This window comes from Penaeus japonicus, unplaced genomic scaffold (assembly GCF_977035675.1).
Source record: "Penaeus japonicus unplaced genomic scaffold, GWHDUDI00000001_assembly GWHDUDI00000012, whole genome shotgun sequence".
Lineage (NCBI taxonomy): Eukaryota > Metazoa > Arthropoda > Malacostraca > Decapoda > Penaeidae > Penaeus > Penaeus japonicus.
In genome coordinates, this window is record NW_028234414.1 from 36853304 (window position 1) to 36880803 (window position 27500).

The following is a 27500-nucleotide window of genomic DNA, read 5'->3' on the forward strand; positions in this document are numbered from 1 at the left end:
TGCACACCAGCAGATACCTGCTACAAATGGTCGTCAGCAGGCAATAAGCAGTCACCATCAGTTGCCAGTTGTCAGTGCTCATCAGCAAACTAGTACCACTCACCAACAAATGCCTGCAGTAACTGCTCATCAACAAGTTGTTAGTGCACATCAACAGTTGCCTGTAGTAACTGCACACCAGCAAGTTGCAAGTGCTCATCAGCAAGTGGTTACAGCTCACCAGCCAGTCTCTGTACTTGCAGCTCATCAACATGTGTCAGCTCACCAACAGGGTCTGGTTGTCACAGCACATCAACAAGTGCCTGTTGTATCTGCACATAAGCAGAGTGGTCTTGGGTCCAGTGGTAGTCCCACTGTAGTTTATGAAGCAGGACAGCCTTATGTGGTGGACCTCTCCAGTCCAGCACTCACTTCACAGGTTCCCCTTGTCAACCAAAGTGTTACAACTACCCAGTACACCAGACCTTAATGTAACACAGCTCTTGACCTCGCCTTGTCTTGTCTTGTCTTTTATAAGTCCTTTTAGACAACGATACTTTATGCTCTCGTTTCCAAATATGTGCCACATCCAGAGAGCCACAAGCTTGCTAGACAAGCTGTGGACAAACTTTATCCAGAATATGTATGTAAAAAATATTAGACGGTAGCCTGTGCAGTCCAATTTTTTTCCAGCTGGAAATGGTTGTAAAAGAAACTTAAAATGTACAGGATTGTCATAGTAGTGTTAAAAATTCTTTTACATATGTTCTTGCATTTGTGAATGTATATGACAGCTTACATACATCTCCTTTAGGCTTATTGTAGTGTTTCTTGACACTTATTTGTGATGACCAATGTAGTTTCTATGCATTGCTATTATATTGTTACTATTTGAAAGTATAAGACTTGAAGATTTTTAACTTTGCAAGCTTATGAATACACAATTTGATATGTGATTGCAGTTAGTGCAGTAAGTAGGAGGAGCTAAGGCTCTTAAATTAGATATTACTTAATATTAAGATCCTGAATGAGAAGTTCCCAATATGTTTAGTGTGTATGGTCTGTGAAATTAAGAGAGGCATTGTTAATTTTTTATGGTAATTCTTAAAGGTTTTATTCCCTGAAGTTAAGGGCATAAGAGGAAAGATTTTTTTTCTTAATAACAAGTTCAAAGATAAATGCAGTGCTATTAAGCTTTTTATTTATTTATTTTTTATTATTCTTTTGACTGACCCCTAGTGTCTTAGCAGTGTTAGCATTATTTACTGAAATACTTTGTGAAGGTGATCAAGCATTGACTAGTTACTTCCTATTTCAAGGCTAGAGAAAGTACCTAATGATGTTGGTTATGAGATAACCAACAGATATCGTATACCTGTCTGTATGAAGCAGAATTACGAGAATGTGTTTGTGCAAAAAATTCTGGAAGCTCAAAAGTTGTTGCAACTTCTTTCTGCTCTGTTCAGTCTAACATAAATATCTGTTGGAAAGATTTGCATTCATTAACTATTTAGATATTAGATTATACCCTTTGATTTGCAGTGACGTTTTTGACAGTTGTGATACTGAGACCATATTGTAAATTTTACCTCATTGATTTGGTGATCAAAGAGTAAGTTTTTGGTTTAAAGTAATTTAAAAAAAAACTACATTTTTTTTCATTTTTAAGAGAATTAATTAGAGTCAAGTTTGTGATTCAGAAATAATATATAGTGATGCAGTATTCATGTTTTCAGAGTAATGGACATACTTGCACATATATACAATTACATCAAAGAAGCCATGTATGCACACTAAAGTAATAATGAAGCCATGTAGTAAGAGAAGTTTGAGCAAACTTCAATTCACCTTGTAAAACATAGAGACAGATGACGTCACATGAAGTTTTTCAAACAATTTTGCGAGGGTGATCTAGTTACAGAACCTTGGAAAATGGTCTCTAGTAGTCTTCCAATATGTTTTTGTTAGTTAAAGAACACTTTACTTTAAGCATTTCATTAATTGAGAAGTGTACCTTTTGAAGAATGTCTTGCGGTTGCAACTACAGAATGGTCCATGGTACCTTGGGTGCAAGCAAGATTTTTCTTTACTTTTAGTTTGGTTTCTCATTTTTCACTCATTTCTAAAGCATTTCAAGAAGTGTTGGTTTACCGGAAAATGCAACTAGTCCTTGTCAAAACAGAAAAGACATTGCAGTGTATATCTGCTGTTAAGATAGTTAAGTTTATTTGCAAACGGTCTTTTGTGATGTACATAATGTTACATAAATTTACATCTAATAATTGACAACAATTGATTAATAGCTTGTATTACTGTTCTTGTTTGAATAAAAAAGAAAACAGGTGAACACAGTTTACAGCTATGTGAGTAATGTGTTTATTTTATTTGCTTGTTTTATACCATAAAGATCTGTTTGAAACTAGCACTGTTTAATAGAATTAACTGTGAAAGGAGTGAATTAACTAGTTGTAGAATCTCTGTATCAGTATGTTGATTTATAATTTCTTTCTTCTTTTTTTTATTTTTTTTTTATAATGATTTTAGGAACTTATAACAAGAATTTTGTAGTTACGCTGTAGGAGTAAAGTATGGAAAGAACATTATTATATTAGTAATGTAAAGCCAGTAAAAAACTTTTGGAAGTGTAATCATAACCATTTTTTACAGTTTACAGAAGTTATAGGAATAGGTGTCATTATTTATGTAAATAAATTTGATAAATGAAGTTGTGAAGCCATAGTGAATATCAATCTCAATAGCTGGTATTCCATTGGGAACATTTTTTTTTTTTTTTTTTTTTTTTAATATTACATTCATATTTCCAGATTTGATCATGTTAAAAAATCAATTTGATTTTCATTGTTTGATGATTCTTAGAGTGGGTAGTTTATTTTCCTGGCAAAACCCTCATGATTTCAAAACTTGAACTATTAATAAATCTGAAACTTTGTAGTTTTCTATATGATAGTAGTTAGATTTCTTAATAATATTTTTTTTGCATTTATTTTCATTGAAATTCTCCCCATTTATCTGTTTGGTGTGATAGGCAAAGAAATCGGAGTTAGTTTGGAGTTGAAAAGTGGAAAATGGAGCAAGACACTTAGTGTATTTCATACAATTATTGCATCTTTGAGAAAGAAGATACATGTGTCTTGTTCTTCTTACATTTATTTTTTTACCCTTAAATGGAAATCTGTTTTAAGAGATTTTGCATCATGGTTGCCATAATTTGTTACACTATGCAAAGATGAAAAAAAAGAATCCTGCATATTGTGGAATAAAAGTTAACTACGATTGTATCTTTTTTCATTAATTTCATCCTTTTTGTCATATATCTCAAGCAAATTTCACATATATTTGCAATGTAGAAATGTGATTCGGTTCACTTTAAGTTCCTGGGTATGTGCCTTGGTTTGCATGAACTTTTTATGTGCACTAGTAAAGCAAAAAGAAAAAATGGAACGAGACCTGAAGATCAGTCCTCATTACTGTCCTTGGCGTCTGATGCTATGTTATGACACCATCTTTCTTTTCATCATCAGCTATTTTACAGGTTGTGGAAAGAAACACTGAAGCACGGCTTTAGATGGCATGGCAGCTAATCTCCCCAAATATTATTATTATAATATTACCTTCTTTGGTGTCAAATATATGAAGGTGTGAAAGTATAGGTTTTCCTTTAGGGATCTTCCATCAGAAAGTGAGTTTTTAAATTGCCAGAAATCGAAATTGAAGTTGTTAGTTCCACAATCTATGGATGTACTGAAATCAAGGCGATGGTATGAAGATATGGTTATTTTTATTTATAGATTTGAAATATGCACTTGTGAGAAAAATAAGTTTAAAGTTTTATGATGTCATTTGTTAGAAACTCTGTAGCAACACACATCTCAATAAAGAAAGGGCTGTGAAACTGGTGACAAGATGGATGGAATGTGTATCTTGCACAACCCAAACACCAAAGGACTTGCCTACTTAACTGGCACAGTATACAACAGTGCAAAATTTGTAGTTTTTGCCAAATTTCTAGTTAAATTTCAAGATTTCTCCTCTTAATACCCCAAAAAGTTGATTTTGATGTTGCATTCGGCCATCAGGAACTGAGGAAATGGCTATTATCACAATGAAAGAGGACATTTGAGGTGTATGTCTGTAGAAGAGCATACCTACCATGCTGTGGAGTCATGTAGAAAGGTGCATGTTGAGCACAAACCTAAGGCTGAAATTTCAGAGCCATTGTTCTGTCACCGAGACGGACATCTTTCTCACCTCTTGGCTTTTATCTCACTGGCTGCCAGCTCTGGGTTTCCAGAAAGATGGTGGACCTCCTCATGTTATGAAGAGATTCGCCTTCCCAGTCCATTCACTTTCCCAAACTAAAATTGATGGGTTTATTTTTACAATTGTAATAAATATGGTAACCAGCAAAGAGCACATGCGAGAAAATGGCTGTTTGATATGATAGAGGGCAATTTATTAGAGAAGGGCAAGTTTTTATATCCTCCAGCAGGACCAAAATTCCAGATGCTAAACTAATGTAAACAATAATTTTAGCATGACCCAAAATCTTGATTATATAGAGGTTATCTATAATGACAAAGCAGTAATCAGCCAGCCATTTCTTCAAATTGAAATCAACAAAAAAATATTTCTCTATTCCAGTTTGACTCATGATTGAAAACACATTTATGCACATATACCTGTGGGTAAAGTATATACTTATGTAAAGGAAAATATGTATGTATATACATGTGTATGTCAAAGTTCAAGTATATTATATCTACAGTATTTATAAATTGATACATTGACATTTACACTTACATTTATCCTCACACTCACTCACTCTCTCTCACAACTCCATTTTTCACTCACTCCATTGCTAGCAGTAATTTGACTTTTATTCCCTTAGACTTAGTACATTGAATATTTCATAGACTGCATCATCTTTCTTTCATTTACAGTTTGAGTTCACAGTGTTTATTCTGCCAAATATGATGGGGCATAACCATGTTTTTCTTTTCTTTTCTTTTCCATCAGATTGCCTTTAGGGTTTTAACTCTGTCTTTCCTTTTCCAGTCAAGTTTTTGTCATAAAGAGCCTCTATTGCACACATGTGGATTAGCTTTTTGTTGGTCCATATCCCGCTAACAATCATGGTTATGTATTGTATGTGACTGCTTGTATTTCACTATCTGAGAGAGTGCATAATCTATCTAGTATTTCTGCATACATTTCATATTGATTTTTGGATGAACAAAACTGGTGTCTGTGTACCTTTGGCTCCTGTTGTCTATGAGTTAAGTTAAACATATATTAAGGCAAATGCTTACAATAAATAATCTACCAGTAAATCAAATGAATCTGAAAATGACTGCAGCCATCGGTTGAATATGATAAAAGGACAATTTTAGATATTTTTTTGAACACCTTGATAGCAATAATCCAATTTTCATTATTTGCTACTTTCTCACTAATTGTATTCTTCCATTTTCTTAGTACAATTAAAGTAGAAAGGATATTAAAAGAGTAAAATACACCTTTTGAGTTTTACTCTGCTTCTTTTCCACTAAACTGCGTAAAATATTTTATACATCAGTTAACATTCCAGGATCAAAATGAGATCCATATTTATCAAACTTAGTAATAAATGAAAATGTATGATATTTGCTGAGACAATGAAGTGTTCCTAGTGTTATGTTTATGAGCTGATCTGAAATGATTCAATAAATAACAAGACTCATACTGAGAAGATTTGCTGTGAAAGAGAAGACTTGCATAGCAAATCTTTAACTGCACTTTATGAAGGAATATCAAAGTGGGTAATGACTCAAACGGTTATGAATAAATGAATCAACTTTTTTAATGTTGTTTTATCTTTTTCATTTTTCTTATTTCTACAGTGACTGTCTACTGGTTTTATGCTGTTCCTCAAACTAAACTTCACTTTTCTCTTATCAATGGGACTATTGAGGGTTGCACCAATGATTTTCTAATCGATAAAAAGCAGGATAACATGCATACAGATAACACCTAAAAATCCCAATCAAAGAAATGGATATTTCAAAAATGCCCTTAGTGTCAACCACTAGCTTCTTTCCAAAATAGTTTACATTTCACATAGTGTCTTATGACATGCAGTATTGTTTTAAAAGAATGATTTTATAAAAGATAAAAAAGAAGAAAAAAATTAAATGAATTAGCCTACCATTGTTACATAGGTTTTATTCGCACATATAAAAAGATCAGCATGAGCAATAACTGCTTCCAACAGTTAATGTGTTATGTTATTAATGCCATGATTATATGCAATGATAGCAACCTAAGTTGCAAGAGCAATCTGACTCTTCCACGTCAATGTTTTTAAACCTACAAAAATAACGAACTGCCTAACTTATTACAGTTTCCAAAATACCTTTAAGATAACAGCAACACTGTTACAAAGTTAGGCAAGTTCAGTAGCATTGCAATACATCCACTACAATGTTGCCTTGATCATAATTTAGTCATGCCAACCAGCAGCAACAAACCTAACCAAAGTATCCCCCTACACAATTGTGACAACTCTTTACATGAACATAACTTTTGGCAATCAACCAAGCAGTCAGGCAAAACAAAGATTCCAATTCGGTTGTCCAGTTTTGCAGATGGAGACGGCAAATTTTCTGTTCACCCAGGCTTGTTTAGTGTGAAAGTATTTTTGGAACTACTTTCCTATGCGTTGGCCCTTCATATCAAGCCCTTCTTTTTCTTGTACTCCTCTAGATTTAACGATCTCTTGGGGGCGGTTCCTATGGAGCTTCCGTTGGTCGCACTTCCGAGGGTTGCTTTGGGTGCGAGGGGAGCTGTGGCTGTGAGATTTGAGAAACAGAGATAAAAAGGAAAGAAAAAAAGGAGAACAATGAGTGGAAAAGATAAATATATATAAATACATATACATATACACAGTTTAATTAATATAAATGCCCATAAAAATAGATAAATATTTTTCGGAAAAAAGTAAACACAATCTCACACAATCTATGTACATCAACTATTCATAATAACAAGCCAATAAACAATTTGAAGTCCTAAAAACTAACCTGGCATTGACACGTCTAGGTCAATCTTAACATCAAAATCGTGGGCTGCAAACAGGTCTTCTGCTTGCACTCTCTTTCGTTCATCATCTTTCTTCCTCTCGTCCTCTTGCCTTCTTTTGGCAACTTCTTCCTCCTATTGAATTGCAATTAAATTTTTTAGATACACCTATACAAGGGGAAGGAGAGAGCACTGGTATGGCCAATTTTTCCTTTCAATCTAACCAGAGATAGAGAAAGAAAAAAAGTGTGAAGGTAATGGAAAGAGAGGGAAGGGGAGACAGAGGAGGAGGAGGAGGAGGAGGAGGAGGAGGAGGAGGAGGAGGAGGAGGAGGAGAGGGAGAGGGGAAGGGAGAAAGAGAGAGAGGGAGGGAGAGAGGGGGAGAGAGGGGGAGAGAGAAGGAGAGGGGAAGGGAGAGAGGGAGAGGGAGAGGGGAAGGGAGAAAGAGAGAGAGGGAGGGAGGGGGAGAGAGAAGGAGAGGGGAAGGGAGAGAGGGAGAGAAATATATCGTACCTTTTTCTTTTTCTCTTCTTCTTGCTTCACTTTCCTTTCTGTTTCTAACCGTATTAACATCTCTGAAGAAATGACTTCAGGTTCCTTGGTTTTGGTCACCATGGTTGGCCGGGTTGAACGACGAGTGAAAGGATCCTCTACTTTCATTCCTTTCTTTGCTGCGATTTCAGCCTAGAATGGAGGAAAGTGTTTTATTTTCATTATTAACCAGGAATTGTAACACTGGGGTTAAAATGCATCATATAACATAATGCAACAAGCACAAGCACCCACACATGCACCCAAGTTGCAACTCACCATAATAGCCCGTTCTGCTTTTTCAACGTTATTCTTACGATTTCTTTCATTAATATAAGAAATGGATGCAATAGTCTGCGTTCTTCGTTTGTCAAGTGAGCTCGCTTTTTCATCGAGATCGGCTATCTGCCCGTTAAGTTTTTCCACCGTCTGAAAGGAGCCAGTCGAAGAAAAATCATCAGTATTCTTTTCTCTTCATACACTGTTTTAAGTGTGAAAATCTTGTGTTTCAAGTACATCATATATATAAAGACTCAACATATTTCCAATCTCGATTAGATTTTACAATCCTCATATACACTTACATCTTCATCCCCCTTCTGTTGTGCCATGTCCTTTTCTTTCATAAGTAAGGTTTTGGCAACAGCGAAGTTGGTCGGATTGTTGTTGAAGCGCGCTTTTTCCTCTACCATCTGGAAACCGAAAACAAAATCAATTCCCACTCTTTATCTTTGCTCTGAAGAAAAGCTGGTTAGAGAAACACAGAATGACATTTATGTAACATGCTTCTGACATCCCATACCCACTAAACTAATTGTATGTATAGTGAGAATCCGTTCGGTCTACACAAAGCACTATGCATCATTACCTTATCAATATCCTCACTACTGAACTGGTAGTAGAGGAGGTCTTGAACATCTTTTTGTTTCTGATTCACGTGCTCCATTAAAGGTAAAGGCGTCCCATGTGCTGCGCAGTCCTCTACCCACTTGTTGTACTCAGAGTCGGAGAAGGCACTGTTGCTTACAAATTCCAGTCTGAAGACCCTTTCATGAGACCCATGCCTGGAAAGTAAGTACAGTAGCTTTCTTAACTGGCTGATGTTATTTATTTATAGCATTTGTAAACTGTGGTACTGCTATGTATATAAATACATATACATACACAAAAAATAACATGTCAGTCTTTAAAACACAAGTTTTTCTGAAACGGAAAACAGCCAATACTTACCTTAACCGTAATCCTTTATTAGTTCTTGTGTTGCCTAATTGGTATATCTTTGCTGTCTCACAGACTTCAGTGATTTCTGCAACCTAAAATTTGGATTTCAGTGAACACTTATAGATAGAACTTGTGCTCCAATATTTTCATATCATACAAAGACTCTCAATATCATTCATCATGTACAATATATCTCTTATACAACGTGATGTAAAATGCCCCCCCCCCAAAAAAAAAAAAAAAAAAAAAAAAAAAAAAAAAAAAAAAAAAAAAAATCCCATTAAAAACTTACCCTATAAACAGGTCGACCTTGGTTACTTCCAATACCTATTCTGACATAACAGCCGATGATTGCCTTGGAGAATATAGGCAGGTGGACAAAACGTTCCATTTTGTGACGTGACAGACGGATTTTTTCCAAGTCTTCTTTACTGGCAACTGTCTTTGGCCTCTCGTCACGTGAACGGTAACTGTCGTTAGATCTGTTGGTGTTGCAGGAGTAAATATATTTTTTAAAAAGATAAATGGGGAAAGACAGAAAAAGAGAAATGAAATGTAAACAGAAAGAGAATGTAGGAGCAAGAAAAAAAATTACACTTTACTTGTTCTCCAATTAAAAAGGAACAACAGAATGATTCCAATAATTATTCAAAACTTAATAGGCCAGAAGACCAAGATTGATTAAATAAAGGTAATAACAACAGAAAATATACATATATAAACAAAATACAAAGCAAATGCTCCAGCATCCTGAAAATCCAAAAACACACCACATAGTTAAAATTAAGTCACACGCCCAAACTAAAAGGGTCTGCCATAGTTTTGCAGCACATTGCAACAGTAGTGGCAAACACATGAAAACAAATCTGTCTGTTGATCATATAAAAACAACCTAACAAAGAGAATATATCACCTGTCATAGAGACAATATATAGTCAACTGAAACTAAAAGACAGACAGAAAGAAGGAATGAAGAAATAAAAAAGAAAGAAAGAAAGATTGAAAAAATATATATACACAACTCAAAAAACAAAAACAGGACAATTAGTTTCACAAGTTGTCATTAGTAATGCATTATCAACATTTGATAGAACACTTGCGATTAGTGCAGCGGCAGGACACGCGTTAACATCAGTAAAAAAAAGGGAGGAGGAGGAAAAAAAAAATTCAAACCCATTGCCAAGAAATCTACCTGCCAACTTTGCTCTTCTTGGGTGACACATCACTGTCACTGGAATCACTAAAGGATGAAGAAGAGGAGGAGGGAGAAGAGCAAGAAGAGGAAGAAGAAGAAGAAGAAGAAGTAGGTAGAACCTTTTGTTCTAACCTCCCAGACACCTTAGGCTCAGGTTTCTTAGCTGGGGGCTTTGCAGTGGCTTTTGCAGGGGGCTTTGCAGGGGCCTCAACCGAGCTTGGTTTTGTAGACTCCTCGCCACTTAGGCTGGTTATAACCACCAATAAATTTATCAGTCTTGAGAAACTGAGGAGTTTCTTTACAATCACCTAACATCAACTTTTCTTTGCAACATGAAGTAACAGGCTTCAATTTTACAATTCAAGTAATATCCCCACATCTATCAAGGCTCCATTTCCTTTGTCAAATGTTTTAATACATGTGCATATTGGAGAAAACAACAGAAAAGAAAGCAACAGCAGCCAGAAGAATAACACAGTTATTGTGTTCTTTTTCTGACTGTGGCTGCTTTTTTTAGATATATTTTCATATCATGAGAGAAAATCAGTGAATACTATGCTTTAGTTTCTTTTTCCTCACACCATCCATTTGTTTAAACTCAAAGATTAAAAGTGACGTTTGCACTACAGTAATTCACAGTAAGATTTGACCTAAATTGATATTTCCCATTTGAATTCAACATTCATAATCTTTATAAAAGAAAAATGTGTTCTCTTTAGCATGTTACTTGCCTCATGTTTTTGAAGGGTGACTGTATGTATCTATAGAAAAACTTTTTACAGATTAAGTTTATGACCTGCACTGAACAAGCTTTTTAATCTTAAATGAAATCTGATGTAACCTTGGCTATCAACTTCAAGAAATGTGCAAACTGGCCTGAAATATGAAATTGATTTGTGAAGCATTAATTCTACAACGGTCATTAATCCTGAAATTGACAAGAAATTTTACACAAGCTGTTTATCATGTAAGAATTTGCAGAAACTTTCCTATAAACAAGATGCTACTGTTATGCTTCCTTCCATGTCAATGAACCTGATACCTATAATAAATCTTCATACACCAGTGTAATAATCTCATACTACAAAGGGTAAGATCTCAAGAGTCAAAGAAAATATCTAGCATATCTAAGCTTGCAGAAATTCTTTCAGTACATGGGAAAAAAATCATGTGGAAAAAAAACATTCCAGTAAACGAAACAAACATTATACTTCAGCACTGACCTCTTTTTCTGTTTTAGAAAGGGATTTCTTTCAGCCTGATTGTTCATTAATTAATTTTTTTTTTTCAAGACTTTTTCTGCTTATATTTTCTTCTTTTTCTTCTTCTACCACTCCACATCTGCTCTTTCATCAATCATTTACTTCAACAAAGCTTCAGGTTTCATCATAGGACAGATACCTGTTGAGTTTCAGTTCTCTTGATGCTTTGAACTTTTATTAGCCTAACTGAACCTGAATGAATATACAATTTTTCTAAGAAATTGACGGAAAGGTTAACTAATTATCTATATCTTTCCTAGGCGCAACACTTCTGCGTATCCCCAAAAACTGGAAACCCATTTACGCCAGGGCTTATATTATCGTAATGCTGCTCCCGCCAGCTAGATAACAAGCACGAAACCTCTCCCGGCACAATGCCGCAGTGCACTCTGAGTGCTTTCTGCCTGCTCACTTCCATGTGGGAATAACAGGTTTTTGTATTTATTTATATTATTTTCACAAGTGAATAAAAATGTGTCTATACAAATGGAGCTCCTATGATATTGTATATGTATATAATGAAGTAAAGCGTGCATTATGAGGGAGAGATCATGAAGTGATAGGATGTCATCTGGCGGGAGTGAGATATTCGCATGATATGATATCATGTCACCCGGCACAAATGGGTTATAATAGAATGTGAAAAAATATAGCATTGTCAAAGTAGATGACAACATTAAAAAATGCTGCATAATTAATGCATCAGTAGAAACATAATTACAATACATTAGTCTATCATATTTTTTTCATTGCAAATTTCTTCACCAAAAATATAGGATCTTTTTTCATAATGAGAAAGAAACCATCAACAACAGCTTATAAAGAAAAAGAAAGAAAGAAAAAATTAACCCTATTCACCAAACATTGTACCATCTAATTGATATCTCTATGAAAAAGTATATAGAAACTATTACATTGTTTCAAAAATTCTAAATCCCATACTGAGACTTAAAAATTTGTAACCAAAAAGGCAACTTAACATAAAGCTTTTGAAAATGAAAACAATAAAAAGAATGCCGTTTGCAAATTCAAGAGATGTACAATGATGCTTTGTGCTTTTAAAACGGGGTTAAAAGCCGCTAGAAATGTCTTGACTACCAGAAGTGAGAGCCCACAGCCAAATAACTCTCCTTGTATGCGACAGATTTACTAAGAAAAAAATAAAAATAAAAATAAAAATAAAAATAAAAAATAAATAAAAATAAAAACCCAAGCTGTGACACTTTGCACTGCTGTCTCTTACCTGCCAGAATCACTATCACTACCCGAGGATGAAGAGGAGGAGGACGAGGAGGAGCGACGTCTTGTGGATTTTTCGGACTTTGTTGACTTATCACTGTCAGATCCACTGTCGTCAGAATCGCTATAAACTTCAGATGCCTGGTAGGAATAATTGTGAACTATTAAGGAGTTGCTTTATATATAAATAAATCACCTTAATATGATAAATCATATGTCAAATGAAAAGGAAATTCTACATGATTTTTGAACACCACTGTTGTAAAAATAGTGTCGCCAAACCTTAAGTTTGTGCTTGGCTTTGCTGTCTTCAGCGTCAGAATCAGATTCTGCCGAGCGTTCTTTCTCTTCCTTTTTTCTTCTCTTCTCCTCCTCCTGCTTCTCTTTTTTAAGTCTTTCTTCTTCAGCTGGAGCAGAAAAAAAAATAGAGAGAAAAAGAAAACACATTAATTAATTTCAGGTATTAAAAAAATAATAATAATAATAATAAAAAAATAAAATATATAAATAAAAATAAGTATTCTAAAGAACCGATGAATCAAGACTGTATAAAATCAATTACTGTATTAAGAATTCATGTTACCTTTCTACTATCAGAATTAGCTTACCTAATCTGATTTTATTTTCTCGTTTTGCCTTAAGTGCAGCAAACTTGTCTGTCTTCCCTGCTCTCTCCTCTAGGGTTTTCTTTCTGTCTGTCAAAACCGGCTGTTTCTTCTCCTGAAAGAAATAATGGCAAATTTACAAAAATAAATAAAAATCACAATAGAAATGACAAACACCCATACTCTCATTAATTATGCTTTCAACATACATCCTATAAAGACTGTGAGTAATTACTTTTGGTTTGTCTCCTTCCTTCTCCTTTCTCTTTTGCTGGTCCTTCTTTTTGGCCAACTTAAGCTTCTTCTCGATCTCAAACCTCGTGCGCAGAACTTCTCTCTTCTCAATACGGTTGTAGATTTCCTGTTCACGTTCCTTCTCTGTCATCTGTTCAAGTCTTGCTCTGTCCTCTTCGTCTCCTATCATGTTTTCGTCAAGGCCGTCGTCGAATTCCTCATCCAGGTCAACTTCCGAGTCGCTACTGTTGCTATCCGACACTTCCCCTGTAGAGAGGAAACATGCACTGAACAAAGTATTCTTGGAAATATTATGAAAACATTCCTATTCATCAAACTACAAAAAATAACCACAATCAAAAGGGGACACGGAGAAAGAGGCTAAGTTAAGACTATATAACACTTACAAAACAGGAAATCAATCTGATAAAACTGAAGTATTCTGTACCTTCTTCAGGCTCTGACCCACTGCCCTTTGCTGGTCGGCTTTCATCTGAGTCTGAGTGTGCCAAAACTCTCTTGTTCTTTGTCTTCCCCGCTGCCTTCCCCTGTGCAATGGTTGAAGAACAAATGTTTAAAGACTATCACTAATTATTTGGAAGAAAAAGAAATAAACCAAACCTTACCACAAAATGAAAACAATGATGAAACCTGAACTTAATTCAAAGAAGTTTGAAAGAATGTAGAATAAAGAGAACAGATTTTTCATAAATCTTCAAAAAAAAAATAATGCATAGAACATATATAACTGAGAATAACAATAACAAGATAAATAAATAAATAGGTGAAGAAAGTACAAACAAGTGTACAAAGTCGTACAAACAAGCACAAAATGTTATACAAGTACCATCTTTTTCTTTCTGCCCTTCGGAGCATCCCAGTCAGAGTCTGAGTCACTGGTTTCAGAGTCAGAGTCGGAGGCCACCTTAGGCCTGGCTGCAGGCTGTTTGGGGGAGGACCCTCCTGACGACTCGCTGTCTGAATGTTGTTTCTTCTTCTTCTTCTTGGCCAAGGCTAGTAACTCCTGAAATTATATAATCAAATATTTATATTTCATCAGTAGCCATATGCAAATCAGCAATAACAATTATTAAAAAAGTAATTAATTCTGTACAAAGAAAAAAAGCTGCAATATTGAGCATAAAATTGATGGGATAAGCAATTCTCCAAAAAGTTAACCCAAACATAAATTTATGGATGACCTAAAGATCTGGTCAGAAAAAAACAGGGTTCTCCCTAGATCAGCAAGTAATGCATAGAAAATAAGAATAAAGAAATTGATGTGCTTTTCCTAGCCCTGCAATGCCTCCAAGTTGCTGGCCTAGTTCAAAGCAGGAGATAAATGACAAAGCTGACTGTAAAGAGGAGAGGAGGGAAGAGAGAGGAGAGGGGAGAGGAGGGAAGAGAGAGGAGAGGTGAGAGGAGGGAAGAGAGAGAAGAGAGGGGAGAGGAGGGAAGAGAGAAGAGAGGGGAGAGGAGGGACGAGAGAGAAGAGGGGAGAGGAAGGGAGAGAGAGGAGAGGGGAGAGGAGGAAGAGAGAGAGAGAGGGAGAGGAGGAAGAGAGAGAGAGAGGGAGAGGAGGAGAAGAGGAAGAGGAGGAGAGGAGAGGAGGGAAGAAAGAGGAGAGGGGAGAGGAGGGAAGAGAGAAGAGAGGGGAGAGGAGGGAAGAGAGAGGAGAGGGGAGAGGAGGGAAGAGAGAGGAGAGGGGAGAGGAGGGAAGAGAGTGGAAAGAGGAAAGGAGGGAAGAGAGAGGAGAGGGGAAAGGAGGGAAGAGAGAGTGTAACCTTGAAATAACCAATAATAAATAAATAATCTATACATTATGTTTGCTGTAATTGTTATTATGTCCATCACATATTGTTGGTACATGTATTCTTTTGCTATAGCATTCTATATAATGCAATATTCAATGTAGTTTGTATCTTTCATTTCATTTTGGTTGTTATATATATATTCTACCACATACACATATACATATATATACATACGCTTGTTGCTTCACCTCTCTGTCTACCCCTCTCTTATTGTCACACCAGACATACCAGTGTTATGTCTTTCCCTTTGCAAGAGCTATGTATTGATGAAACACTTCCTTCATCACATTCCAAATGTCTCATGTCACAAGAAAACATGTGATTCACACATATCTTGAGACAAATCATACATCATGTTAGAGAGTCTCCTCCCAGGGAGCAGAGAAGCAACACCTTGCTGCTCTTCAGAGGAGTAGACCTCACTCCAACGTCCTACTGTTCAAGCTTAGCAATAAACCAAGAAAGCTGTTTTTGCTGTGTTCTTCACACCCTAAGCCATATTACCAGGGAGAGGGGAGAGGAGGGAAAAGAGAGGGGAGAAGAGGGAAGAGAGAGGAGAGGGGAGAGGAGGGAAGAGAGAGGAGAGGGAAGAGGGAAGAGAGAGGAGGAGGGGAGAGGAAGGAAGAGAGAGGAGAGGGGAGAGGAAGGAAGAGAGAGGAGAGGGGAGAGGAAGGAAGAGAGAGGAGAGGGGAGATGAGGAAAGAGGAAGGAAAAGAGAGGAGAGGGGAGAGGAGGAAAGAGGAAGGAAAAGAGAGGAGAGGGGAGAGGAGGGAAGAGAGAGGAGAGGGGAGAGGGGAGAGGAGGGAAGAGAGAGGAGAGGGGAGAGGAGGGAAGAGAGAGGAGAGGGGAGAGGAGAGAAGAGAGAGAAGAGGGGAGAGGAGGGAAGAGAGAGGAGAGGGGAGAGGAGGGAAGAGAGAGGAGAGGGGAGAGGAGGGAAGAGAGAGGAGAGGGGAGAGGAGGGAAGAGAGAGGAGAGGGGAGAGGAGGGAAGAGAGAGGAGAGGGGAGAGGAGGGAAGAGAGAGGAGAGGGGAGAGGAGAGAAGAGAGAGAAGAGGGGAGAGGAGGGAAGAGAGAGGAGAGGGGAGAGGAGGGAAGAGAGAGGAGAGGGGAGAGGAGAGAAGAGAGATGAGAGGGGAGAGGAGGGAAAGAGAGGAGAGGGGAGAGGAGGGAAAGAGAGGAGAGGGGAGAGGAGGGAAAGAGGGGAGAGGGGAGAGGAGAGAAGAGAGAGGAGAGGGGAGAGGAGGGAAGAGAGAGGAGAGGGGAGAGGAGGGAAGAGAGAGGAGAGGGGAGAGGAGAGGAGAGAGAGAAGAGGGGAGAGGAGGGAAGAGAGAGGAGAGGGAGAGGAGGAAGAGAGAGGAGAGGGGAGAGGAGAGAAGAGAGAGAAGAGGGGGGAGAGAGGGAAGAGAGAGGAGAGGGGAGAGGAGGGAAGAGAGAGGAGAGAGAGGGGAGAGAGAGAGAGGAGAGAGGGGAGAGGAGGGAAGAGAGAGGAGAGGGAAGAGAGAGGAGGGAGAGTGAAGAGAGAAGGAGTAGAGAGAGAGAGAGAGAGAGAGAGAGAGGGGAGAGGAGGAGAAGGAGAGAGGAGAGGGGAGAGAGAGAGAAGAGGAGAGAGAGAGGAGAGAGAGGAAAGAGAGAGAGAGGAGAGGAGGGAAAGAGAGAGAGAGAGAGGAGAGAAAGAGGAGAGAGAGAGAGAGAGAGAGAAGAGAGAGAAGAGAGAGGAGGAGAGAGAGAGGAGAAGGGAGAGTGAGGAGAGAGAGAGAGGAGAGAGAGAGAGAAGAAGAGAAAGAGAGAAAGGGAGAGGGGGAGAGAGAAAGAGAGAAAGGGAGGGGGGGAGAGAGAGAGAGAAAGGGAGAGGTGGTAAGAGAGAGAAAGGGAGAGGGTGAGAGAAAGAGAGAAAGGGAGAGGTGGTGAGAGAAAGAGAGAAAGGGAGAGGTGGTGAGAGAAAGAGAGAAAGGGAGAGGTGGTGAGAGAAAGAGAGAAAGGGAGAGGTGGTGAGAGAAAGAGAGAAAGGGAGAGGTGGTGAGAGAAAGAGAGAAAGGGAGAGGTGGTGAGAGAGAGAGAGAGAGAGAGAGAGAGAGAGAGAGAGGGAAGGTGAGTGGAGAGAGAAGAGAGAAGGGAGGGGTGGTGAGAGAGAGAGAAAGGGAGAGGTGGTGAGAGAAAGAGAGAAAGGGAGAGGGGGTGAGAGAAAGAGAGAAAGGGAAAGGTAGTGAGAGAGAGAGAGAGAGAAAGGTAGTGAGAGAGAGAGAGAGAAAGGGAAAGGTAGTGAGAGAAAGAGAGAAAGGGAGAGGTGGTGAGAGAAAGAGAGAAAGGGAGAGGTGGTGAGAGAAAGAGAGAAAGGGAGAGGTGGTGAGAGAAAGAGAGAAAGGGAGAGGGTGAGAGAAAGAGAGAAAGGGAGAGGTGGTGAGAGAGAGAGAAAGGGAGAGGAGAGAGAGAGAGAGAGAAGGGAAGGAAAGAGAGAAAGAGAGAAAGGAGAGAGGTGAGAGAAAGAGAAAGAGACGGGGAGGGGGGGAGAGAAAGAGAGAAAGGAGAGGAGAGAGAAAGAGAGAGAGAAAGAGGGAAAGAGAAAAGGAGAGAGAGAGAGAGAGAGAGAGAGAGAGAGAGAGAGAAAGAGAGAAAGAGAGAAAGAGAGAAAGAGAGAAAGAGAGAAAGAGAGAAAGAAAGAGAGAAAGATAAAGATAAAGAGAGAAAGATAAAGATAAAGGGATAAAGAGATAAAGATAAAGAGAGAAAGAGAGAGAGATAAAGAGAGAAAGAGAGAAAGATAAAGAGAGAAAGAGAGAAAGATAAAGAGAGAAAGAGAGAAAGATAAAGAGAGAAAGAGAGAGGGAAGGAGGGAGAGTAAAAAAAAAAAAGAGTGAAGCACAAGATACAATTATCATGCAGGAAGACATTAAGAGGTCAGTGCTGTACTATCAGTTCCATTTTGTATAATCTTTTAGTCTCATAAAACAGTTCTGCATATTTGATAAGGATAAGCCAAACATGCTTCACACAGGCTCATGTGCACTATGGCAAGCCCGCCTGTGTCAGAGAGTGCTGACTTGTGAAGGTGTGCCAATGAATGTTGACTCGATCTGAACTTGAATCTTACCCCCCAAGTTGCCCCAACCCGGCAGTGACCGCCAGGCGACAGTGGAAACCCATGAGCTTGGACGGGGCTCGATCTGCCGAGGCCGACGTGTTACCACTGAATTAGCCTGACGGCTTGCATAATATATTTATTTTCTTCTGTATTACTTAAAAAATATACATAAAGCAAATTAAGAGAAATTGCTGGCTTCTCCTTTCCACCTCAATAAATTTTGAGTAGTTTTTCAGAAGACCTAATGAATTTGGTACTCATAAAGATTGCTTGTAATTTTAGTCCTAAGGAAGTACATCAAAGAACTTGACAGTAACTAACAATTGTCTTCACCTCTACACATCTAGTCAGTATAGAAAGTATGGCAGCTGTACATCCAAGGTTTTTCCTTTTGCTTATTGCACACATGGATAATTTATGTGCAGTAGATTGGGGTTGTCATTCTGTCCAAATAGAAATAATAAAGTGTTCTTGACATAAGCAATGTGAAATCTTTAACCCATTCGCGCCGGATGACGTGTTGACACATTTTGTGGTTTTTGGGTCAGACACTGGAGACGAGATATTTGGTAAAGACCAGCTCTCGGGGTGAGCGAGCGGACAGCCCAGGCTCGCGGCTAATGCGCCTGAGAATCCCGAGGCGTTAGGCTTATGCATTAAAAAATTCCGGCATTCTGACCATTCAGAGCCAGAATAGCCCCGGCGTGAATGTGTTAAAGAATTTAGAATAAGTTCACACTTGAAGTGTATATTTGCTAGTCAATGCACACTTCACACTTTTGCACACACAAGATCTTGGCAAATAGTACTTTCCATACTGGCATCGTGATGCTCTATCAAAGACCAACAAACCTCCACCACATATGCTCTGGAAAGATGAAGATCATAGACCTCTCTGACAATATACAGTCAAGTAAGAACTATCTCAAGCTCTAACTTGGTTGATGCCTCACCAGTAATCATCAACTCATCATGGAAACTTTACATAAACCACAGGGACCAGTATGGAAAGTCAAGCAATTTTTGCCAATATTGCAGGTGTGCACACAAAAAAAGAATTTTAAGAAGGAAAAAGGAACCGTAAAATATGCAACGGTATGCACTTCAATTGTGAACAATATTCTTGAATCAGTTGGAACTTCTACGTAAGATTTGCTATACAAGTCATCCAAATCAGAAGACTGCTTGTATCAAGAACTCTTTACCAAATGGAGTTATTGCTTTATTTCTACATATAATTCCACACCCTAATGAAATGGAAACAGCCTTTTCAACTGATGGTTGTAAGTAAATCATACAAATGTGCAATGAGAAACTGAAAAAAATTTGAGTGCACAGTTGCCATACATTCCATATTAAGCCAAGGAGCATTGCAGGCTGCAGAACCCCATGGAAGTTGTGCAAGTCCCTATTTGCATTAATATCATTTATCTTTGTCATCAGTTTATTCCAATGATTATCTAACAAATTTTTCTGGCATATTTCATACTCTCCCTAGCCATTCAGGTCAATGTCATCACTAATGTTGACATTCATGAACTCATGGACAAACTTCTGTATCTAGACAGTAGACATCATAAGTGCTTTATCTCTGCCATGCTGATCAGTTTGTGCAAAATGTAGTTTTTCTGACAATTTGCAAAATTTTTGTTTAGGATATTTAGAAAAAATAAATGACATTGACTTCATTGTGGGAGCTACAAAAAATGTATTTCAAAATGTATTATTTCTGTGGACCTGTTTGCCCTAATTGCAACCAAACGTAATAGATGCATTGCAGGATTTCTGAGAGAAAGATACGAAAAGGGGAAAAAATGTAAATCGCACCCAATAACAAAATATGTCTACCGGTACACCCAACATCCCCACCGAAATTATAGGCCTACGTGGCCAATCGTAGGTCTCCGTGACTTGCGACAAGCTCATATGGCAGGTTACAGGCCCGTATAGCCGATTCTAAGACTAGGGGGGTGATGCTAGGCGTAAAGGACACAGCAACCATGCAATTATCCTTCCCCAAAATCCCTGGATTCACTCCAACTCGAACTTTAAAAACCACACCAACCAAACTCTTTCCTCACCGAGTCAATATCCGAGCCACTGCCGCCCTCGTCGTCACTGTCCGAGTCAATTAGGGCTTTAACCTTCCTTTTGTTCATCTTTGAGCCCGTTCGAGCGACAGGGGGAACGGGGAAACAGGAAAATACGAGTTATGTGAGAGACGAAGAGACGAGGCTCCGCGCTCTCCCGCTGAACCACAACAACTATCAACATTAACTTGGTTCTTTTCTGGTTTGGATTTTTTTGATCGATTACCACGATATGACTATTCCTAGTTCATAGATATATTCCTGAATTTATTTTGAAAGCTTTTTTGTTAGTTATATCAAATGGAATAGCGACTATCGAAAAATAGATGTCTATAAAATAGTCCTGCTAATGGCACGACTCAGACTAATTAACACGAACCTACACAAATCCACTCCCAGAGAAAAAAAGAGAGCCAACACTCGATTTTTCCAAAGCCATTCCCCGATCCCCGAGCGAAATAAAGGCAGGAAATGACACGGAGGAGAAGCGAGTGAAGTTTCTCGTAAGGAATGGCCGCCTCCATAAGCCGAGCGTGGAAACATTTGCCTTTTTCTGTGAGTAAGCGGTTTTGTCCCGTTTTATGGAGGGTTGGAAGGGGTCGGGGCTTGGAGGGGATTCGGAAGAGGGTTCTGAGTTATGTGTTATGTGCATGAAGGGGAATCTAAGTGAGAATTGGGGAGAAATTGAGTATCGTCTGCTACCGGCTCAGGGGGATACGATAGGTCGGGGTTTGAATGAATGGAAACTATGGTCTTGTTTACGTCGTTTGTTTGGTCATGTTGAAGGGCGTTTCCTCTTGCTTTATCTTGGTTGCAGTGCCTTTGCAGTGAGGCGACATTGCAGCAGTTAAGAAAGAGTCTCTCTAATAGAGTGTCCAACCAAAGCGTGTTTCGTAAATCTACAAACTTTATTCTGAATGATTTTTTTTCTCTCTTTATATATATATTTATGATCTTTTAACTAAATCACTTATTTGACTCACCTTACATGATTTCTACACATATAAGGTCTTAAAGTCAATGGCTTTTCATGAGTTGGAAAGTATTACATAACACGAAAATTATTTGGATATTCCATTTATTGAGGAAATGTAAATAAGCTCCTAAGCTTGTGTAAGTATTAAATGCAGCTGACATTATGTATGTATAATTCTTGGCTGTTATTGTATAATGTCAGAGGAAGAGTACACAAAAGAATAGGAAAACAGAGGTAATCATAAAGTAATTCCTGTAGGCCTAAAGCACGTGCTACCGATCGTAAAGGAGAGAACGTACCCTCTTATTAAGGCCTACGTGATTCAAGGCAGTCCCGATGGTCACTGTACCCCCTAGGCTCTGGCCATAAATTTCCTCCTCATACAAGTCGTCATTTCCCCTGGACTTAGGTAGTCTGTAAACCGGTAGAAGATACCTTTAGTTTTCTCTCTCTCGACTCGACTCTCTTCTACGTGCAGGGTGGCCAGTTCTTTGGCTCCACCCCTTTCTTGGGAATGGGTGCATGTTTGCGGTTGTTTTTGATGTGTTCTACATCATTGTGAATTATTTTATCAATTGAACTTTACTAGAACTTAATGTATTTCGTATTTGAGTTTTTTTTATATATTTTAAATGCTAGTATAAAAACAAATTTGTGGTATGGTCTTGAGAGGATTTGTTTTTGAAAACTTATTTTACCCATTAGCAGTGGATGGCATGATTTGCTGCAAAGGCAGAGTCGGTTATAGACGCGGATGGCACTGTGCCAGACATGTAATACAGCCATCCTACTGCAGAAATATTTAATACCGTGACCAATGGGTTAAGTTGAATCAGTACGGGTTGTGTAAATTTATATAAAAGTTCAATTCTTTATATTTCTTTTTATATGTATTATAAATATAGATATCTTGTGATTTTTCAATTAGATTAGTTTATTTTTTGGGGCAAATATGGACAGTATCATTGTTGGTGACACTTTCAAAACTCTACTTCTCATTTATCATTACTTGCTCATAGTACATCCTTATAACAGACTTGAAAGTTTTAATATGCCAAAGGTAAAAGGTTAAGCGGTCAGGTATCATGCCTATGCCACCAAATTATTGCGTTTGCATGTCATTGCATGAGGTTTTCCTGTGTAGAGTTTATATTTGACTCCAATCAAATTCAGATTCCTGTTGTAATATGTGTGTACTGCCAGTGGAAATTATAGCTATATTCATTCAAATTTAAGCTTGTAGACTTCCTTGGCGATTTGTCATCAAATTAGAAGCCAGTCCTAGTTATATTTTGCCAGAATATACAGATGAGGATTTGTTATCTTTTGCCAGAGTCCACGGCAGTATAGGCAATTAGTCTTAGATGGATTTATTCCTAAGTTATTAACCCTTTGATGACGGTGCATCACACCTGTGTGACATGGCTAAATGCCCGATGGCGGGGCGACGCACCAGTGTGACGTTCCCGATGCAATATTGCATAGGCCCGGCATAGGGGTTTCCACTTATCGCTGGGTCCGTCGGGATAGGTTTAAGCTATACAGATGTATAACCATAACCTGACTGATACTTCAAAATGAAAGTGAACCACTCTTCTGTATCTATGAGTGAAAATTATAGGGAAATATTTAAAATCTTCCTGATCTTAATATCTATTATCCATAGGAGTGCTCTGTAAACAGTCTTCAATTTTGTTCAACTCTACGATATTCTTATGCTTCATTTTAACAGGGATCCTCCAGATGCGTGAAGGCATGGCACCCCTCATTGTGGAATGGAAGAGGGTCTGGGTGCCCGGCATTGGCATCCACAGTCGGAACACAGCAACTCAACGGTCACCCCTTAAAGGTGGAGTACTTTGCTTGTACCTGTATTAGTTTTCTTATATAAGGGAAAATGAATAATGAGAAATTGATGATAAGGTTCATTTGCTTCATTTTAGTGTGTATAGATATGTTATACTAGAAAAATAGTCATGAATTTATATTGTATTATGGTTATTTTTTCTGCTATTCATATTATTCATATATTCATAGATATTATTCATATTATTCATATATTTATAGATGTCCTTCATATTATTCATTCATTGCCTAATGAAAGTCAATGCATTGCAGAGATTTTACAGTGCCACCCCTCCACCACAAAGACCACCAACTTTCCTCGGTAAAATTATTGAGAATCTCAGAGATGAATTGTCAAGAAATCAGAAGATGAAGGAGAGCTTGAAGGAATTTAGAAAAGATATGGAAAAACTTGAGAAATCGGAAGCCTTGCAGAAAGCCAGGTGAGGGCTTGGGAAGGAGGTTTGACTTACTAATTTCTTCGTCCTTATATGTAACTGTGCATTGTGAAGATAGACTTTGCTTATAGGGAAAGCTATTGACTGAACAGATGATAGAAAATGAGCTAATTGACATCTGCAAAAGTAACATGCAACTCATTTTTTGCAAATTGTAAAGATGAATATTGCACTGCTTACAGGGAGAAGTATCAGTCTGTAGAGGAGGAAACAGCGGAAGGAGGCAAAAAGGCGAAGCAGCAGCTAGAGTTCTTGAAGAAGCGCGTTTCAGAAACTGTTGAAGAAGCTCAGAAGGCAGAAATCCTTCAGAAGGCCTGTAAGTCATCAAGGAATAGCTTTTTATTATTATGTGTATTATTAATGTGTGCATTTGTATATGTGTGTGTATGCTGGCAAGGGTAAAGGAGTGTGTAAGTATACTTTTGAGGATAGACAACATGGATAAAAAAAAAAAAAAAAAAATTGTATATATTGGAGAATAATTTTTAGAGATTACATGTAATTTTCTTTTCAGCCAAAATGACAGAAGAAGCAACAAGACAGGCACAAAAGGTTGGCCAGACCATTACACAAAAAGGAGAAGAATTGAGCAAAACCCAGACGTTCAAAACCATCTCCGAGACTGCCAAGGCCGTGAAGGAGGAGATCGACCACTCAACATTTGGAGGTGCAGGAGCCAGGGTCTACAGAGCTCCTTCTGTGCTTAGAAAAAGAGTAGAGCGAGATCCTGAGGCAGAAAAGAGGATTATTAAGGTGGGTCTATTTATAGGTACTGAATATGTGGATTATGTAGTTTTTTTTTTTTTTTTTTTTTTTTTTTTTTTTTTTTTTTTTTTTTTTTTTTTTTCCAATTTCCCTATAGATATTACTTAAAGGGCTCTTATTATATTTGGTTGTCATTAGTATGCTGGCTTGACCCACTTGTGACTCAGAAGTTTTATTCTTATCTCTGTATCAGTTTTAATAAGGTAGCCACTAAGTAAATAAGAGGATTTGGGGAATATTCAGAGAGCTCTTGTGACAAAATGTTGATGTGTTGTTGGCACCAGAGCATGAAACACTTGCAACTTTCTGCTCATGAGTTTGTCTCTCTTTTAGTCATTGATATTGACTTGAGAGTTATCCCAGTTCTGATGATCTTATTGTTCTTTGAGAAATAGGAATATTTATTATATTTTGTTATTTTGAATTTCTTGAGTAAAATCTTGCAACCCATATTTTTTATTGTCTTGCTCATATAATTTTAAGTTGATTGTTTATTTCATATATCTTGTTAAATTGTTCTTACAAGCAATTTCAAGAGTTTTCTAAATAATTTCTTATACATTTTTTTTGACATTTACAATAAACCAATAAACGTTACTCTTTCAGGCTAACACAGAGGCAAGTGGAATGGTTCTACACAAGGACTCTCAGTTTGCTCAAAGTTGGCAAAATTTCAAGGACAATAATCCCTATGTTAACAGAGTATTAGTTTGGAAAACAAAGTTGGATGAGAGTGATAACCCTGTTGTCCGAGCTTCAATGTTAGTAAAAGATAAGGTAAGGGTAATGGTGTGTTTTAGGAAGTTTTGTTTGTGACTTGGCATTATATGAAGACCTAAGTGTTTAAATTTTTAAAATGCATTATGGTTTAAACCTGATGATAATGGTTAGATATAATTATTTTCTGCATTATGGTCTTTAATGTACTGTTCATATTTTTTTATTTAAAAAACATATGTGAATCTAGATATTCTAGTTAAGCTGAATTTTACTAATATTTTATATCTTTCTTTTTTTCCGCAAAGGTATCGGAATTATTTGGTGGAGTCTTCCAGCGCACTGAGCTATCTGAAGCCTTGACCGAGATATGCAAAATGGACCCAACGTTCGACAAAGAAAGGTTTCTCCTTGAATGTGAATACGATATGATTCCAAATGTTTTAGAAGCTATGATCAGACCCGATCTTGAGGTAGGTGGTACACAACTTTGAATCCATAATTAGTTTATTTATTCCTTTTTTTAATTCATTTTTTGGTGAATCTGAAAATCAAGAATTGTGATAAAGTTAACTTTTCTGTGATAAGATATGTGTTGCATTGTTTTGTTGTTAAAGTATCTTTACATGATCTCTATATAACTGCTTAAATGTGCAGAAAGTTTCTGGTATATTCAGAACTATTAAATAGAAAAGAGAGATTACACCAAGATATATGTTTAAGAGTTTTAACCTTGTGTATGTTTTCCATCTTGTTAGATTCTCAAGGACTGGTGTTATGAGCGAGCCTTTTCTGTATTAGCAACGCCTGTGAAGCAAGCGTATCAACTAGGTTTCAAATTTGACTCAAAGGTAAGTTTATTTTTATTTTACTTTTTTATTAATTTACCTCAGAATTAGTTTATATATTCTATCTTTATATTCAATATTTTTATTTGGTTTACAAGGTAAATCCATAGGTAATTTCAACTCTCCAAAGCTAAATTATAAATATGATTGTAAATATGGTTTTGACAAATTTACTAGAAGTCTACTATCACTCAGGTTTTAGACGTCGACAACGTGGACTTGGTCATGGGAAAAGTAATGGACGAGGGACCAGTTCTTGCCATTTCCTTCCAGTCACAACAGATCATGTGCCTACGAAATCAAAAGGGGGAGGTAAGCCATGGTATATTTTTGTTCTTTTGTGCTTCCCTCATTACAATCAAATGACGGTTTTGTTTCTCTTTTTTTTTTTTTGCCTTGTAGTAATGATTTACAAATTTCCAGGTTGTGGAAGGGGATCCAAGCAAGGTGCTACGCGTGCAGTATGTTTGGGTGCTGTGCCGTGACCAGACAGAGCTGGACTCGAGAGCTGCTTGGAGGATACTTGATTTGTCGGCACAGAGTACAGAACAATTTGTATAGTGAAACTATTTAGGCAGCATAATTTGTTCATAGATTGTAAAATATTTAGTTAATGGGCACAACTATATTTTTCCTCAGAACAAAAATGTTATAATGTGGACCACTCAACATGGCCAATGAAATATGTATTTGAAAATTATAAATATGTAAAGTTACATATTAATGAATGAAGTTAGGACATACACATGTTGTGATATACACTTGAAGAAATAGTTTATAGACAGATCCCTTCTAACTGAAAATGTTTTAAACTCTAATTGGGAAATTGATAATTATACTTAATTGTATGAAAATTATAGATATTCTTCTATAAACTAAGTGTTTTCAGTATCCTTGTCATCTTGAGATTTATGTTCAGCCTATTTGAGGAAGGTTAAACTTGTAACTGCTGCAGCTTCTTGTGTGTAGCTCGCAGGGATATAATTTTCATTATTTCTTCAAAACTTATGTAACTTTGGTCTTTAAATTTCTACTTAGATTACATCTGGCCTATGAGACCAAAATAACCACTTATTTGTGTCTAATGCTACAGTTGAATTTCAAATATTGTTTATTTGGCAGCCAGGAAAGAGAATTAAGAGCTTCCACCTAAGTTGTAAATGATATAAGCACTAATATTTCTGCAGAATAGAATTCCTTTGTTGAAATGATATTTGTTTATGAAGACACCAATAGGTACCCATAGATGGAAACAACACAAGTAGGAAGTTCTTAGGTATGTGCTAGTGCAATTGATAAAAAAAAAAAGTAGGGCAATTCAAATCTCTTCTTTTCAGAAGTTACTCAATGTGACACTCCAATCAGTCATGAATTTTAATCTTCTTGTTATTGTTTAAATATTTCAGACATGAAAAATTATGAACATTCCCAAATTCATGTAAGGCAAACGTTTGTATTTTTCAGGTGTTTGTGTGTTCTATGCATTTTTTATCAGTTACAAGATAAAGGTTCATTTGAATTTAAAATGAGGGATATCACTTTTTCTATTTGCAATGGGATTAATAT

General features: G+C 37.4%; 3 protein-coding genes across 4 annotated transcripts in view; 2 read left to right on the forward strand and 1 right to left on the reverse strand.

The window, feature by feature from the left end:
- The window catches only part of LOC122260355 (uncharacterized), a 53267-nt gene extending 49995 nt beyond the window's left edge, over nt 1–3272 (forward strand). The window contains exon 8 of the mRNA XM_086542166.1: nt 1–3272. This exon is cut by the window's left edge and continues 1634 nt beyond it. Coding sequence (XP_086398292.1) covers nt 1–469 — 469 coding nt within the window. The 3' untranslated portion in view covers nt 470–3272.
- Nucleotides 3273–5511: 2239 nt separating this feature from the next.
- LOC122260353 (RNA polymerase-associated protein RTF1 homolog) lies at nt 5512–20514 on the reverse strand. Of its 2 annotated transcripts, XM_086542773.1 has the most exons (16): nt 20317–20514; nt 14191–14367; nt 13792–13891; nt 13345–13610; nt 13113–13224; nt 12787–12911; nt 12509–12645; nt 10001–10249; nt 9101–9290; nt 8818–8900; nt 8456–8651; nt 8172–8279; nt 7867–8016; nt 7570–7740; nt 7059–7191; nt 5512–6827 (listed from the first exon to the last, which is right to left on the reverse strand). In XM_086542773.1, the coding sequence occupies exons 1-16, from the start codon at nt 20392–20394 to the stop codon at nt 6706–6708; spliced, it is 2397 nt and encodes a 798-aa protein (XP_086398899.1). In that variant the 5' UTR covers nt 20395–20514; the 3' UTR covers nt 5512–6705. The 2 variants fall into 2 exon arrangements, with proteins under 2 accessions (XP_086398899.1, XP_086398901.1); XM_086542775.1 differs by lacking the exon at nt 10001–10249.
- Nucleotides 20515–20720: 206 nt separating this feature from the next.
- LOC122262334 (mitochondrial import inner membrane translocase subunit TIM44) overlaps nt 20721–27500 on the forward strand; it is a 6946-nt gene continuing 166 nt past the window's right edge. Inside the window, exons 1-10 of the mRNA XM_043030337.2 lie at nt 20721–20880; nt 23034–23150; nt 23420–23589; nt 23787–23920; nt 24119–24357; nt 24976–25146; nt 25395–25559; nt 25845–25937; nt 26130–26246; nt 26358–27500. The exon at nt 26358–27500 is cut by the window's right edge and continues 166 nt beyond it. Coding sequence (XP_042886271.1) covers nt 20836–20880; nt 23034–23150; nt 23420–23589; nt 23787–23920; nt 24119–24357; nt 24976–25146; nt 25395–25559; nt 25845–25937; nt 26130–26246; nt 26358–26495 — 1389 coding nt within the window. The 5' untranslated portion in view covers nt 20721–20835 and the 3' untranslated portion in view covers nt 26496–27500. The remainder of the gene's footprint in view (nt 20881–23033; nt 23151–23419; nt 23590–23786; nt 23921–24118; nt 24358–24975; nt 25147–25394; nt 25560–25844; nt 25938–26129; nt 26247–26357) is intronic.